We start from the raw sequence: 17,681 nt of genomic DNA on the forward strand, positions 1-17,681 counted from the left end.
GAGTCTCCCATAACTTCCATAGATCCGAGCAGACTTGAGGATCTAGAGTCCATTCCGTGGGTAAAACCTACTTCTGGTGGCTTAACTCATCCGCCAGGACATTTAGCTTCCCTTGAATGAAGCGAGTCAGGATCTCTGTGCGATTTTGGTTCGCCCAACGCAGGTCTCTCGCTGTCTCATAAAGGAAAAAACAAATGCGTTCCTCCTTAGTTCTTGATGTAAGACAGGGCAGTCGTGCTGCCTAATTTGAAATACTGAAGTCCCAGATGAACTGCCTTCAGCTCTTTGACATTTATATGCCAATTTCTCTGATCCGGTGACCATGTCCCAGACTTCCTTGCTCCCTAAAAGAGCTCCACAACCTAGATTTGACACATCCGAATATTTTAGGTTGGGGCTCAAAGGAAGGAGACACTTTCCTTGTGAAAGTCTTCCTTCAATGCTCCACCAGAGCAGATCTTCCTTTATCTCAGGAGTCACTTAGAAAACAAACGTATCTGGGATCTTTTCTGTTTCAGCTGATCCTTAAGAAAACTGAAGCAGTCTCATGTGCAGTCTGCCCAGGAGAACAAACTGCTCTATGGATGGTAACATTCCCAGAAGGCTCAACTAATTATATGCAGAGCAGTTCTCTAGAGAAAGAAACGTTTTTACTCTCTTTAGGCAAGCTTCTACTCGATTCAAGGATGGAGAAACCCAACAATTCTCAGAGTCTATTATCATCCCTTAATAAAGAATCTGTTGAAAAGGAATCAGCTGGGACTTCTGAACATTGATAATTAATCCTAAATCCTGGGCCAAGTAAAGGGTCCTCCAAAGGGCCTCCAAACATTTCTCTCTCGACTGAGCACTGAAAAGTCAATCGTCTAGATAAAGGGATATCCTGATTCCCATTAAATGGAGCCATTTGGCAAAGGGAGTTAGTACTCTGGTAGATACATGTGGCATCATCAAAAGCCTGAATAAGAAAGACTGGAGCTGGAACACTCTGTTCTCGTAGACAAACCTTAGGTATTTTCTTGAGTCTGGGCTGGGTGTATCGGAACGTGGAAGTAAGCGTCCTGTACATCTAATGATGTCATCCAGCCTCTCTGGATGGTCTGGTTTATCTCCATACAGAATTTTGTCTTCTGAACGAAGACTTTCAGGATGCTGACATCCAGTGTGGGGCCCCCAGCCCCTTGATGCATTGGGCACCACACGTTCTCTGTTAATTTACTATCCAGGGTTCTGGCCCCCTTTCTCCTTCCACTTCTAGTTGAGGATTTCTTGATGGCCCATGATACAAATCGGCCACTAGCACGGGATCTAGAGAAAAATCTCTGCATGCTGCCACAAAAGGGACGCATCTGCAAGGGAGAGACCATCCTAGAAGCAAGAGGGGCCAAATCCCTAGGTCTCCTAGATGATTGGGTCAAAAGATCTTGAGTGCTCTTTTTCTGCAAATCAGAAGAAATACCAAGCACTGTACCCTGAGGAAATAAATATTAAATGTCCTATGGGGAAAAGGAGTGCCGATTTCTGTGAGGGAGTAACTCCCTTAGAGGTGTAAGAATACCATAGTTCACTCTTTTTAGTACTCCCATTGGGTAAAGGGAAGCCAACTCCTGTGAGCCATCCCTGATGCCTTTATCTATACACAAGAGTACGCCTAACCAGTGTTTTGGTAAAACAGGACAGTCCTTAACTTTATGAACCAGAGTGCCCACTGCCCAGTCCATAATATGAAACACATCAAAAACCTCAAGTAAGTTTTTAAGCAGGTGGGATAACTCTGAAGAGGTGAACATAATCCTTGCTGAGGCAAAAGTGAATCTTCGTGATAAGTCGATTAACTCTAAGAAATCCAGAGCTATCAAATATGTCAAGTAATGTGACAGAAGGGAGAGTGTTGCCAAATTAGCGATCAATGATTTTTACATAATTTTCTCTCTCTCTCTCTCTCTCTCTCTCTCTCTCTCTCTGTATGTAATCTTCACACAATTCTCTATTTTTACCAACCACTGCATTTCTTTTTTTAAGGGTAATGTATTAAGCTAAATTTTAAAGGGAATTACAGTAACTTTAATTTTATTTAAAAGTTAGCTTAATACTTACATAAGACTACTCTTTTTTTCTGGGCTCAGTTCGTGTCGCTGCGCGAAATATCCTTTAATCCATTATTTCTAAGGTAAATGTACTAACACATACCAGAGAATAAATAAAATAAAGAAAAGGTCAGTACTACTGACTCGCTCACCCTCCAAGAGGGTGTCGGTATGAACACTATGGCGAGTGAGACCACTACCACGAACCGCTTGCCAATAGAAATCTCCCACTACAAAATCCCCACTAGAGGGGAGCCGACCCACAGAGTGGGCAGCAACTACTACTACTCCATCCCATGCTGCCGACTGCTGCGCCTCTGGTGGCCATCCTTTTCAGTTAGCGCACAGCGTATACACGTGCCCTTTTTTGCTCTGTGTTTTTTGTGCCCCTATCTTGGATTTATTCGTCATGGAGCGTACAGCCATCGCAGCAGCTAAGTTAAGTAATCAGTTGTTATTGCTATTTGGTTTTTTCCGCCCTTGAGTCAGTATTTGCCGTTTTTTAGGTATAAATACGAGCTCTAGGTCGGAAGCATGGCAGCATGGTTCTGCCTCGTGGCGGGTTCGTTCTTGGTCTTCCATACCCAGAACCTTCCCTTATTTCATTACGCTCTATTATTAGTTATCTATTTTATGTTAGGGGTCCAGCCTACTGGGTTTATGTCATGCATGCATGTCTTCTTCACCTTGCGTAGGCATCTTCCATCCAGACCCTAGCCACAGCTCTTAGTATCGGCCCCGGCTAGCTTTGAGTGGTAGACTTTCTTTCGAGTTAGTCGTACACTCCTGGATTTTTTCTCCTACTGATTTATTTTCTTTCTTTACGTTAAGTGATTTTGATTATTTATGTTTTAGGTTAGTCTACGGCGTCTGGCTTCACGTAGCCTAGGTTATGTTTTATTGGTATCCACCACTATGCTTCCGCTCTTCAGTTCGGTTGCTTCTCTATAGCATCTCTCTGATTAGTTGGTTGCTTTATCCTAGGCTGTATTGTGTCATTGTATTACATGTTACCGCTCCGTGGTCACTACGTGATCATGGAGGCAGCCAGGCGCCTGTCCAGTCACCTTTCCCTCCTCCCGCTCTTCCATAGGGCCGGGGGGGAGGGTTGGTCTGCCCACGCTTGCTCCACATACCCGTGCCTGCCTCCCTCTCTCCCTAGGCGGAGGGAGTAGGGGGGCTGGACAGACCCAGACTGGACTCGACCTCTCTCTGGCTTCACGGCACGCTCGGATGACTAAGGGGAGGGGGACTGGCCTTCCCTCCCTCCGTCGTTACTCCGTCGCTCCGTTGCTAGCTCGAGTCTGTTCGCCCTCTCGCCCTTTCCCAGCTTACTGGTGCTCTTTAATCTACCGGAGCTCCGGCATCCACGTGGAAAGGTGCTAGTTCACCCTGACGGGCGGACTGCGGCATACAGTTGGTCTTTACTAACCACCCCGTCGGGCGGACTGCGGCATACAGTTGGTCTTTACTAACCACCCCGTCGCGCTGATATCGCGACACGAACTCCGCCAAGCACCGGACTTAGTCCGGTACGTTCGATGGCTATAGGTTTAAGAATTAGTATTTAATTTAAACTATAGTAAGTTTAATTTAAGCTACCTTAAGCCAAATCCCTCCGTTGCCTGCTCACACCGGATCTCTCCGGGGTTCTAGCCTATTCAGGCGGTAAGGGAGGGGTTATGCCCAAAAATTTTTTCGCGCTCCGGCATGCAGCGGAGTTCTTTTAACCTCTAGCCTGTAAGTGATATCTTTTAGGATGCTCATGTATCTTTTCACTTACAGACCACCAACTGTGAGCATCCGGGATGTAATGCCATGCTCCAGGACCCCTGTGGGCATGAAGTCTGCAGATCCCATGCTCCATGCGCGACTCCGCACGGGAACCTTCAAGTCTGGTTTCACGAGACCTGCACTATTTGCTATGATCTGGTGAGCCAGCTCTTAGACGGGTAAGTATTCCCAACTCCGTTCGCTAATCCCTACAAGGTTATAGTTCTTAAGTTTAATTTTAATCTCTTATTTTAAACTTAAGCTTATTTTATATGGGATCTCGCATCCTCTATAATTTTAGTTTAACCTATTACTTAAGTTTTAATTTTAAGTTTAAACTTAAAAAACTAACAAATACCCTCTCTTCCAGGCTCCCGCTGTTAGAGACACCGCACTGGCAACCCTGCGGGCTTGGGTCGGCGGTTTTGGCAAGAACGCCGCCAAGGGACAGCCCTACATCCTTGAGAAGAGGTTGGCGGTCCTGATCTTCCCCGGCGGCAAGTCAACGGGTTACGTCGACCCAGCAGAGGCAGCCCCGACTATAGCGGCAATTCAGCAGCAGCTCGCCGCTTCGTTGACTGAACCAGGCCAGGACATCTCGTCCGGAAGTCGACACTGGATCTAAATATTGAACCAATGGTAGGTGTTGACGACCTGTTGGTCGAGGTGAGTACGTTGGACGCCCAAGGGCTTCCCTTGGGCGCCACTGGATCTTCTACTCCTGCAAACTCTCCAGCTTCCTTCCAAGGCTTTACAGGAGCTGAGCTCCTTTATACTTCTCCTGATGCCTCCGTAAGAAATAAGGTCAAAGGACAGACGGTAGTGAAAACCCTGAGTAAGACGTCGTCGTCGTCTAAAAAGACGTCGTCGGCGTCAACACTCGCAAGTCTCCGGCTACAAACCCCGGAGCAGAGAGGTCTAGAGCTTCTGGGTCCGGCTCCAAATCCTCAAGGAGTAGATCTTCCAAGGAGAGATCACATACTCCAGCGGAGTCAGCCGTTTCTCCTCTTCCTTTGGTACCTGTTCAGAGTTACCCGACCACCTCCGCAGCAGCTCCGGCTTTGGATCCCAATGCTGGCCTGTTGCAACACATGGGGGATTTGGTCGGTTCTCTCAAGAACAGTATGGAGCAGATGTTCTCCCGGTTGTCCGACAGGATTAACTCCCAGGATAACATTATCGCCGAACTGAGCCAGGCTCCGCTAGCTACTCCCCCACCTTTCGGCACAGGTATAGCTCAGCTTCCACCTCATGACTCTCTGCCTCCGTTCTCTATGAATAACCCCTGGAGGGTGGCGTCATACGCCCCCTTCCAGGACGGGCTTATTTCTATCCCGGAGTGTGGAACTCGAAGGATTGAGGACTTCGAGTTCTACCCGGAGGATCTACAACCGCCGTTCATTGGCTACGCCAGGCTCACTGCCGCTGCCATGACGCGAGATGACAAGGTCCCTAAAGAGACAGTCCTCTATTCACGTGACCAGGCTCAAAGAGAATGGCTCAGGTGCTTAGAGGACATGGATTGTTCTAATACGAAGATACAACCCTTTAAGAGTCCATTCACCATTTTCACAATGGAAGAGGGAACTCCGCTTCCCTTCCTTACCAAGATCGCTACGGTCACTATCCCAGCGGCCCAAAAGGGGGAGTCGTTACCGCAGCTAAAGGAATCGGACCCTACATCTCCTTTACTTCCCTCAACCGGAGATTTGTGGGAAGACCTGCCCAACACTTTTTCGGCGGGCAAACTCAAACCAGACTGTGCTATGGAGCAGTTTGGTGAGAAGCTGCCTAGACTTCCGGACAGCCTCATTCAGGCAGAGTTTGAGGCCAAGTCTAGGCTGGCCAGGTCTATTAACTCCATGCCATGACAGAAGTGCTACCATTGCTTATGGTTCCGAGCCACTATTCAAGCTGATCACCAAAGTCACTGACTCAAACGGTACAGTCTGACATGTTGAGTTCGCCACAGCCAGAACGAATTGTCGGAAGCATGTCCTCCAGGAAGCAACTATTCGGCATGAACCGAATAAGTTGCTTTCATCAAACATCTGGGGAGCAGACCTCTTCCCCGATGCAATGGTAAAGGAGGTCCAGGCGGAAGCTACAAGGCTTAACCAAAGCCTTAAGGATCGTTTGGGGTCTCACTGCAAAGAGACGCCAAGACCAAGCAGTGAGGGGTAAGGCTCAGAGGAAACCCAGACGATTCCAGCCTTACCAAAAGAAACAGCAACGCTTCGCCCAGCCTGTTTCGGCTGTTCCGTTGGTGCAGGCGGCCCAACCCTCTACCTCCAAGGCCCAATCACAGCCTATCTATGTGATTTCCCCCCAGCCTCAACCTTCCACCTCTTACGCTGTCTCCCCAGCCTTCAATCAAGTGTTCGAAGGCCAGGCCTTTCAGCAGTATGACCGCTCGGGTTGGGTAGGGGAGGCAGAGGTAAGCGATCCTTTCGTCAGAGAGGATCAGGAAGGTCCCTTAATAGAGGAAAACACTTCCGGGGAGGCCGCGGAAGCTACCAGCATCAATGAGAACTTCCAGGAAGGAGGGAGGCTGTTTCTCTTCCGCCACCGGTGGGGATTCAGCAAATGGGCACAAAGTATTGTGTCGAAAGGCCTGGGTTGGAGTTGGGTGGCGAATCCGCCCCCACCCAGACCTTTCCTTCAACTTCCATCCAAAGAATTGACGGAGTATGCAGAGGACCTCCTTCAGAAAGGAGCAATAGCGAGAGTCAACAGATTAAAGTTTCAAGGGCGCGTTGTTCAGCGTTCCAAAGTAAGGCTCACAAAAAAGAAGGGTAATCTTAGACTTGTCCCGTTTAAACTTGGCCATTCGCTGCGACAAGTTCAAGATGCTCACCATCTTGCAGGTGCGGACTTACTTCCCCGTGGGGCCGTCACCACCTCTATCGATCTTACAGACGCATACTATCATATCCCTATTGCAAGACACTTTCGCCCTTATCTGGGCTTCAAGATAGGAGATCAAGCATTCTCCTTCAAGGTAGTTCCCTTCGGTCTGAACGTAGCACCCAGGGTGTTCACGAAGTTGGCGGAAGTAGTCGTCCAACAACTAAGATCGCAAGGGATCATGGTAGTAGCGTATCTCGACGATTGGTTAATTTGGGCTCCAACAGTCGAGGAATGTCGCAAAGCAACACTGAAAGTAATCCAGTTCCTGGAATATCTAGGGTTCAAGACAAACAGGACCAAATCGAGACTCACTCCGGAGTCAAACTTTCAGTGGCTGGGCATTCAATGGAATCTATCCTCCCATACTCTGTCGATTCCATCAGCCAAGAGAAAAGAAATAGCGAAGTCAGTAAAGCAATTTCTAGGACACAAACTTGCTTCAAGGAGAACCCAGGAAAGGATTCTGGGTTCACTCCAGTTTGCATCAGTGACAAACATCTTGATGAAAGCCAAACTGAAAGACCTAACCAGAATCTGGCGCTCACGAGCAAATGTCAGGTCCAGGGACAAATTATCATCAGTCCCTCAGATTCTACGGAATCGTCTACGCCCTTGGTCAAAAGTCAAGAACCTGTCAATATCAGTACCCCTTCAGTTTCCTCCTCCGGGGATTACCATCCACACGGACGCTTCATTAAGCGGCTGGGAGGATATTCTCAGTTCAAGAAGGTTCAAGGAACCTGGTCACCCCAGTTCCGTCAGCTTCACATAAATGTACTGGAAGCAATGGCAGTGTTCTTGACTCTAAAAAGGTTACGCGCCGCCAAAGAACTCCCACATAAAGCTAGTCTTAGACAGCGCAGTGGTAGTCCATTGTGTAAACAGAGGAGGCTCCAAGTCACGTCATCTGAATCATGTCATGGTAGCCATCTTCTCCCTGGCGGACAAGTTCAGTTGGCACCTCTCCTCCACCCATATAGCTCGAGTGAGAAACGTCATAGCAGATGCTCTATCCCGATCAGTTCCTCTGGAGTCGGAATGGTCACTGACAACAGTTCGTTCCAATGGATCCTTCAGAGGGTTTCCAGGTCTACAAGTGGATCTATTCGCATCCCAAGCGAACCACAAACTCCCATGTTATGTGGCCCCCAACCTGGACCCTCTGGCCTATGCCACGGACGCCCTGTCCATAGACTGGAACAACTGGGAGAAGATTTATGTCTTTCCTCCAGTGAATCTTCTCCTGAAGGTGCTGAACAAACTCAGGACGTTCAAGGGTCAAGTGGCTCTAGTAGCCCCAGACTGGCCGAAGAGCAATTGGTACCCTCTCATTCTGGAACTGGTCTTCGTCCTCTTCGAATTCCCAATCCCAGGCTCTCCCAGTCAGTACAAACGAAGACTGTGTTCGCTTCCTCAGGAATTCTCAAAACCCTAACTTTATGGACTTCATGAAGTTTGCGGCTAAAAGAGATGCGAATATTGATCCTCAAAATATTCTCTTCTTGGAATCTGATAAAAGAGATTCAACTTTGAGACAGTATGATGCTGCAGTCAAAAAGTTAGCAACCTTTCCTGAGAGAATCAGATATTAGAATCATGACAATCAATTCAGCTATATCCTTTTTCAGATCTTTATTTGAAAAAGGCTTAGCAGCTAGCACTATTACGACAAACAGTCAGCCTTGAAAAAGATTTTTTCAACTCGGTTTCAGCATAGACTTGACAGACTCTTACTTCTCGTCTATTCCCAAGGCTTGTGCTAGACTTAGACCTTCAGTGAGGCCTACGTCAGTATCATGGTTCTTAAATGATGTTCTAAAGCTGGCTTCAGAAAACAGATAATAACACATGTTCATTTATAATGCTCTTAAGAAAAACTCTATTTTTATTAAGCTTGGCTTCAGGAGCTAGAATTTCAGAACTGTCGGCATTATCCAGAGATCCGGATCATGTTGAATTTCTTCCCACAGGGGAAGTTCTACTTTCTCCGGAACGTAGTTTTATAGCAAAGCATGAAGATCCTTTGATGAGGTGGGAACCGTGGAAGGTTGTACCCCTTCCACAAGATATTTCTCTTTGTCCAGTATCAACCTTACGAGCCTTTCTGTCCAGGACATCCTCATCCTCATCGGGTCCTCTCTTTAAGAGAGAAAAAGGTGGTACTTTATCTATTAAAGGCATCAGGCAACAGATCCTGTACTTTATTAAGCAAGCCAATCCTGATTCCTTCCCTAAAGCACATGATGTCAGGGCAGTAGCCACCTCAATTAACTATTTCCAACACATGAATTTCGATGATTTAAAAAAGTATACTGGATGGAAATCGCCGACAGTATTTAAGCGTCATTACTTAAAGTCCTTGGAAGCTCTGAAATTTTCAGCAGTTGCGGCGGGTAACATAGTTTCCCCCGACTCTGCTTAATCTTTAGTAGAAGATCCAGTTCTCCTTTCTACCTATGTCACCCAACAGTTCGTCTATACCTGCCATGTTCATCTACGTTTACCTTGAGTCTAGCTGCTCTTATGATGGTTAATAGTGGGTGCCCCTTTTTCCCCCTTTAATTTTTTTTTTGCTAGGGTCACTCACAATTGATTGTATATAATGATCTCTTTGATGTGATCCCCTTATTTCTGGGCTCAGTTTGTGTCGCTGCGCGAAATATCCTTTAATCCATTATTTCTAAGGTAAATGTACTAACACATACCAGAGAACAAATAAAATAAAGAAAAGGGTAATACAACTGACTTGCCTACCCTCCAAGAGGGTGTCGGTATGAACACTATGGCGAGTGAGACCACTACCACGAACCGCTTGCCAATAGAAATCTCCCACTACAAAATCCCCACAAGAGGGGAGCCGACCCACAGAGTGGGCAGCAACTACTACTACTCTATCCCATGCTGCCGACTGCTGCGCCTCTGGTGGCCATCCTTTCAGTTAGCGCACAGCGTATACACGTGCCCTTTTTTGCTCTGTGTTTTTGTGCCCTTTTTTACTGGATTTATTCATCATGGAGCGTACAGCCATTGCAGCAGCTAAGTTTAAGTAATCAGTGTTATTGCCTAATTTGGTTTTTTTCCGGCCTTGAGTCAGTATTTGCCGTTTTCTTTTTTAGGTATAAATACGAGCTCTAGGTCGGAAGCATGGCAGCATGGTTCTGCCTCGTGGCGGGTTCGTTCTTGGTCTTCCATACCCAGAACCTTCCCTTACTTATTACGCTCTGTTATTAGTTATCCTATTTATTTTAAGGGTACAGCCTACGGGGTTTATGTCATGCATGCATGTCTTTTCACCTTGCGTAGGGCATCTTCCATCCGACCCTAGCCACAGCTTCTTAGTATCGGCCCCGGCTAGCTTTGAGTGGTAGACTTTCTTTCGGGTTAGTCGTACACTCCTGGATTTTTTCTCCTACTGTTTTATTTTCTTTCTTTACATTTAGTGATTTTGTTTATCATGTATTATGTTTACGTTAGTGTACGGCGTCTGGCTTCACCTAGCCTAGGTTATGTCCTATTGGTTCCATGTGCTTCCGCTCTTCAGTTCGGTTGCTTCTCTATAGCATCTCTCTGATCAGTCGGTTGTGTATCCTAGGCTTTATTGTTCCATTGTATCTCTTGTTACCGCTCCGTGGTCACTACGTGATCACGGGAGCAGCCAGACGCCTGTCCAGTCATCTTTCCCTCCTCCCACTCTTCCATAGGGGCCGCCGGGGGGGAGGGTTTTGGTCTGCCACGCTCGCTCTACATAACCCGGGCCTGCCTTCCCTCTCCCCCTAGGCGGAGGGAAGTAGGGGACGGTACAGACCCAGACTGGACTCGACCTCTCCAGCCTCTCGGTACGCTCGGATGGCAAGGGGGGGGGGGGCTGGCCTCCCCCCCCGGTCGTTACTCCGTCGCTCCGTTGCTAGCTCGAGTCTGTTTGCCCTCTCGCCCTTTCCCACCTTACTGGGGCTCTTTATCTACCGGAGCTCCGGCATCCACGTGGAAAGGTGCTAGTTCACCCTGACGGGCGGACTGCGGCATACAGTTGGTCTCTACTAACCACTCCGTCGCGCTGATATCGCGTCACGCTCCGCCACGCACCGGACTTAGTCCGGTACGTCCCATGTTTTTAGGTTTAAGTTTAGTTTTTAATTTAAACTATATTAAGTTTAATTTAAGCTACATTAAACCTCCCCTCCATTGCATGCTCACACCGGATCTCTCCGTGGTTATAGCCTATTCAGGCGGTAAGGGAGGGGTTATGCCGAAATTTTTTTTTTCGCGCTCCGGCATGCAACGGAGTTCTTTTAACCTTTAGCCTGTAAGTGATATCTTTTTAGGATGCTCATGTGTCTTTTTTCACTTACAGACACCAACTGTGAGCATCCGGGATGCAATGCCATGCTCCAGGACCCCTGTGGGCATGAAGTCTGCCGGTCCCCCATGGCTTCCATGCGCGACTCCCGCACGGGAACCTCCAAGTCTGGTATCACGAGACCTGCACAATTTGCTATGATCTGGTGAGCCAGCTCTTAGACGGGGTAAGTATTTCCAACTCCGTTAGCCAATTCCTACAAGTTTATACTTCTTAAGTTTAATTTTAACCTTATCTTAAACTTAAACGAATTTTATATGGGATCTCGCATCCTCTATAATTTTAAGTTAACCTTGTACTTAAGTTTTTAATTTTAAGTTTGATCTTAAAAAAAAACTAACAAGTTACCCTCTCTTCCAGGCTCCGGCTGTTTAGAGACACCGCACTGGCAACCCTGCGGGCCTGGGTCGGCGGTTTTGGGAAGAACGCCGCAAGGTCACCCTACATACTTGAGAAGAAGTTGGCAGTCCTGATCTTCCCCGGCGGCAAGTCAACGGGCTACGTCGACCCAGCAGAGGCGGGCCCGACTATTGCGCTGATTCAGCAGCAGCTCGCCGCTTCGTTGACTGATCCAGGCCAGGACATCTCGTCGGAAGTCGCGACGCTGGATTTAAACATTGAACCGATGGTAGGTGTTTGACGACCTGTTGGTCGAGGTGAGTACGTTGGACGTCCCAAGGGCTTACCCTTGGGCGCCACTGGATCTTCTACTCCTGCACAATCTCCAGCTTCCTTCCAAGGCTTTACAGGAGCCGAGCTTTATACTTCTCCTGATGCTTCTGTTAGACCTAAGGTCAAAGGACAAGCGGTGGTTAAAACCTTGAGTAAGACGTCGTCGTCGTCTAAAAAGACGTCGTCGGCGTCAAACAATCTCGCAAGTCTCCGGCTACAAAAACCCCGGAGCAGAGAGGTCTAGAGCTTCTGGGTCCGGCTCCCAAATCTCAAGGAGTAGATCCTCCAAGGAGAGATCATACACTCCAGCGGAGTTAAACCGTTCCTTCACTTCCTTGGTTCCTGTTTCAGAGCTACCCGTCCATCTCCGCAGCAGCTCCGGCTTTGGATCCCAATGCTGGCCTGTTGCAACACATGGGGGATCTGTGGGTCTCTCAAGAACAGTATGGAAACAGATGTTCTCCCGTTGTGCTGATAGATCAACTCCCAAGACAACATTATCGCCGGACTAAGCCAAGCTCCGCTAGCTACTCCCCACCTTTCGGCACAGGGATAGCTCAGTTGCCACCATATGACTCTCTGCCTCCGTTCAGCATGAACAATCCCTGGAGAGTGGCGTCATACGCCCCCTTCCAAGACGGGCTTATCTCTATCCCGGAATGTGGAACTCGAAGGATTGAGGACTTCGAGTTCTACCCGGAAGATCTCCAACCGCCGTTCATCGGCTACGCCAGGCTCACCGCCGCTGCCATGACGCGAGATGATAAGGTCCCTAAAGAGACAGTCCTCTATTCACGTGACCAGGCTCAAAGAGAATGGCTCAGGTGCTTAGAGGACATGGACTGTCAAACACTAAGATACAGCCGTTTAAGAGTCCATTTACAATCTTCACAATGGAAGAGGGTACTCCGCTTCCTTTCCTGACGAAGATTGCCACGGTCACTATCCCAGCGGCCCAGAAGGGGGACTCGTTACCGCAGCTAAAGGAAGCGGACCCTACATCTCCTTTACTTCCCTCAACCGGAGATTTGTGGGAAGACCTGCCCAACACTTTTTCTGCGGGCAAACTCAAACCGGACTGTGCTATGTGAGCAGTTTGGTGAGAAGCTGCCTAGACTTCCAGATAGCCTCATTCAGGCAGAGTTTGATGCCAAGTCTAGGCTGGCCAGGTCTCTCCACACCATGGCCATGACGGAGGTGGCTACCATTTCTTATGGTTCCGAAGCCACTGTTCAAGCTAATCACCAAGTCACTGACTCAAACGGTGCAGTCTGACTTGTTCGAGTTCGCCACAGCCAGAACAAACTGTCGGAAACATGTCCTCCAAGAAGCAACTATTCGGCATGAACCGAATAAGTTGCTTTCATCAAACATCTGGGGAGCAGACCTCTTTCCCAGATGCAATGGTAAAGGAGGTCCAGGCAGAGGCTACCAGGCTTAACCAAAGCCTTAAGGATCGTTGGGGTCTCACGGCAAAGAGACGCCAAGATCAAGCTGTCAGGGGTAAGGCTCAGAAGAAACCCAGACGTTTCCAGCCTACCAAAAGAAACAGCAACGGTTTGCCCAGCCTGTTTCGGCCGTTCCGTTGGTGCAGGCAGCCCAACCCTCTACCTCCAAGGCTCAATCACAGCTATTTATGTGATTCCCCCCAGCCTCAACCCTCCACTCTTACGCTGTCTCCCCAGCCTTCAACCAAGTGTTCGAAGGCCAGGCCTTTCAGAAGTATGACCGCTCGGGTAAGGAGGCAGAGGTAAGCGATCCTTTCGTCAGAGAGGATCGGGAGGGTCCCTTAATAGAGGAAAGCACTTCAGGGGAGGCCGCGGAGGCTACCAACACCAATGAGGCTTCCAGGTAGGAGGGAGGCTGTTTCTCTTCCGCCCACCGGTGGGGATTCAGCAAATGGGCACAAAAGCATTGTGTCGAAAGGCCTGGGTTGGAGTTGGGTGGCGAATCCGACCCCACCCAGACCTTTCCGCCAACTTCCATCCAAAGATTTGACGGAGTATGCGGAGGACCTCCTCAGAAAGGAGCAATAGCGAGAGTCAACAGATTAAAGTTTCAAGGGCGCTTGTTCAGCGTTCAAGAAAGGCTCACAAAAAAGAAGGGAGTTAATCTTAGACTTTGTCCCGCTTAAACTTGGCCATTCGCTGCACGACAAGTTCAAGATGCTCACCGATCTCAGCAGGTGCGACCTATACTTCCCCGTGGCGGGGCCGTCACCACCTCTATCGATCTTACAGACGCATACTATCATATCCCTATTGCAAGACACTTTCGCCCGTATCTGGGCTTCAAGGTAGGAGAACAGGCATTCTCCTTCAAGGTAGTTCCCTTCGGCCTCAACGTAGCACCCAGGGTGTTCACGAAGTTGGCGGAAGTGGTCGTCCAACAACTAAGATCGCAAGGGATCATGGTAGTAGCGTATCTCGACGATTGGCTAATTTGGGCTCCAACAGTCGAGGAATGCCACAAAGCAACACTGGAAGTAATCCGGTTCCATGGAATATCTAGGCTTCAAGATTAAACAGGACCAAATCAAGACTCACTCCGGAGTCAAACTTCCAGTGGCTGGGCATTCAGTGGAATCTATCCTCCCATACTCTGTCGATTCCATCAGCCAAGAGGAAAGAAATAGCGAAGTCAGTAAAGCAATTTCTAGGACACAAACTGGCGTCAAGGAGAACCCAGGAAAGGATTCTGGGTTCACTCCAGTTTGCATCAGTGACAAACATCTTGATGAAAGCCAAACTGAAAGACTTAACCAGAATCTGGCGCTCACGAGCAATGTCTGGTCCAGGACAAATTATCCTCAGTCCCTCAGATTCTAACGGAATCGTCTACACCCTTGGGCAAAAGTCAAGAACTTGTCAATATCAGTACCCCTTCAGTTTCCTCCTCCGGGGATTACCATCCACACAGACGCTTCGTTAAGCGGTTGGGGAGGATATTCTCAGTTCAAGAAGGTTCAAGGAACCTGGTCACCCCAGTTCCGTCAGCTTCATATAAACGTACTGGAAGCAATGGCAGTGTTCTTGACTCTAAAAAGGTTACGTCCGCCAAAGAACTCCCACATAAAGCTAGTCTTAGACAGCGCAGTGGTAGTCCATTGTATAAACAGGGAGGCTCCAAATCACGTCATCTAAATCATGTCATGGTAGCCATCTTCTCCCTGGCGGACAAGTTCAGTTGGCACCTCTCCTCCACCCATATAGCTGGAGTGAGAAACGTCATAGCAGATGCTCTATCCCGATCAGTTCCTCTGGAGTCGGAATGGTCACTGGACAACAGTTCGTTCCAATGGATTCTTCAGAGAGTTCCAGGTCTACAAGTGGATCTCTTCGCATCCCAAGCGAACCACAAACAAACTCCCATGTTATGTGGCCCCCAACCTGGACCCTCTGGCCTATGCCACGGACGCCCTGGCCCTAGACTGGAACAACTGGGAGAAGATTTATGTCTTCCCTCCAGTGAATCTTCTCCTGAAGGTACTGAACAAACTCAGGACATTCAAGGGTCAAGTGGCTCTAGTAGCCCCAGACTGGCCGAAGAGCAATTGGTACCCCCTAATTCTGGAACTGGGTCTTCGTCCTCTTCGAATTCCCAATCCCAGGCTCTCCCAGTCAGTACAAACGAAGACTGTGTTCGCTTCCTCAGGAATTCTCAAAACCCTAACTTTATGGATTTCATGAAGTTTGCAGCTAAAAGAGATGCGAATATTGATCCTCAAATATTCTCTTCTTGGAATCTGATAAAAGAGATTCAACTTTGAGACAGTATGATGCTGCAGTCAAAAAGTTAGCAACCTTCCTGAGAGAATCAGATATTAGAATCATGACAATCAATTCAGCTATATCCTTTTTCAGGTCTTTATTTGAAAAAGGCTTAGCAGCTAGCACTATTACGACAAACAAGTCAGCCTTGAAAAAGATTTTTCAATTTGGTTTCAGCATAGACTTGACAGACTCCTACTTCTCGTCTATTCCCAAGGCTTGTGCTAGACTTAGACCTTCTGTAAGGCCTACGTCAGTATCATGGTTCTTAAATGATGTTCTAAAGCTGGCTTCAGAAACTGATAATGACACATGTTCATTTATAATGCTCTTAAGGAAAACTCTATATTAAGCTTGGCTTCAGGAGCTAGAATTTCAGAACTGTCGGCATTATCCAGGGATCCGGATCATGTTGAATTTCTTCCCACAGGGGAAGTGCTACTTTCTCCGGAACGTAGTTTTATAGCAAAGAATGAAGATCCTTTGATGAGGTGGGGACCATGGAAGGTTGTACCCCTTCCACAAGATATTTCTCTTTGCCCAGTAACGACCTTACGAGCCTTTCTGTCCAGGACCTCCTCATCCTCATCGGGTCCTCTCTTTAAGAGAGAAAAAGGTGGTACTTTATCTATTAAAGGCATCAGGCAGCAGATCCTGTACTTTATTAAGCAAGCCAATCCTGACTCCTTCCCTAAAGCACATGATGTCAGGGCAGTAGCCACCTCAATTAACTATTTCCAGATATGAATTTCGATGACTTGAAAAAATATACTGGATGGAAATCGCCGATAGTATTTAAACGTCATTACTTAAAGTCCTTGGAAGCTCTGAAATTTTCAGCAGTTGCGGCGGGTAACATAGTTTCCCCCGACTCTGCTTAATCTTTAGTAGAAGATCCAGTCCTCCTTTCTACCTACCTCACCCAACAGTTCGTCTATACCTGCCATGTTCATCTACGTTTACCTTGAGTCTTAGCTGCTCTTATGATGGTATAGTGGGTGCCTTATTTTTTGCTAGGGTCACTCACAATTGATTGTATATAATGATCTCTTGGATGTGATCCCTTATTTTTATGCTAGGAGACACATAGTATTTACAATGGTTACGGGTTTTGTATATTAAGTCATATACATTCCCTTTTATATTATTATTGAAGTTTGTTCTATTCAAGTTATTGTTATAATTGCTTTGAGTTCTTTGTACATAATATCTATACACAGATACTGTTTTCAACATATATTCCATGTAAGCCCTGTATATATGTTAAATTTAAGTTAATTTTAAGAAATATTATTAGCATTAAGTAAAATTTAAGTAATATTTCTAATTTTGTATCATTGTGTATATGATATTTATTAGCAATTATATTTCTTTATTTTATGTTATCTTTTATTTGAGACCCTTTTTGTCTATTGTTTGTTTTTATTCTTTACAATCTTGTGCTATTTCTCTGGTACGATTTCGCGCAGCGACACGAACTGAGCCCAGAAAAGGGATTTTGACGTAAGGAAAAATCTATTTCTGGGCGATTGGTTCGTGTCGCCAGCGAAATCCCGCCCTGCCCATCCCATCGCTCAAGATTGTCTGCTAACTTCAGGATGGCCACCAGAGGCGCAGCAGTCGGCAGCATGGGATAGAGTAGTAGTAGTTGCTGCCCACTCTGTGGGTCGGCTCCCCCCTCTTGTGGGTATTTGTAGTGGGAGATTTCTATTGGCAAGCGGTTCGTGGTAGTGGTCTCACTCGCCATAGTGTTCATACCGACACCCTCTTGGAGGGTGAGCGAGTCAGTTGTACTGACCTTTTCTTTATTTTATTTGTTCTCTGGTATGTGTTAGTACATTTACCTTAGAAATAATGGATTAAAGGATATTTCGCTGGCGACACGAACCAATCGCCCAGAAATAGATTTTTCCTTACGTCAAAATCCCTTTTTTATGCTAGGGTGACACATCTTATTTACAATGGTTACGTTTGATACTAAGTCATATACATTCCTTTATTATATTATTGTTGAAGTTTGTTCTATTCAGTTTATTGTTATAATTGCTTTAATTTCTTTGTACATATTACTATACACAGATACTAATCTCAACATATATTCCGTAAGCCCTG

General features: G+C 47.1%; 1 protein-coding gene across 1 annotated transcript in view; it reads right to left on the reverse strand.

The window, feature by feature from the left end:
- Window positions 1–1,007: 1,007 nt before the first annotated feature.
- The window catches only part of LOC135213279 (uncharacterized), a 79,428-nt gene continuing 62,754 nt past the window's right edge, over window positions 1,008–17,681 (reverse strand). Inside the window, exon 6 of the mRNA XM_064247260.1 lies at window positions 1,008–1,472. Within this exon, the coding sequence (XP_064103330.1) occupies window positions 1,008–1,472 (465 nt within the window). The remainder of the gene's footprint in view (window positions 1,473–17,681) is intronic.

This window comes from Macrobrachium nipponense, chromosome 42 (genome assembly GCF_015104395.2).
Source record: "Macrobrachium nipponense isolate FS-2020 chromosome 42, ASM1510439v2, whole genome shotgun sequence".
Taxonomy (NCBI): Eukaryota; Metazoa; Arthropoda; class Malacostraca; order Decapoda; family Palaemonidae; genus Macrobrachium; species Macrobrachium nipponense.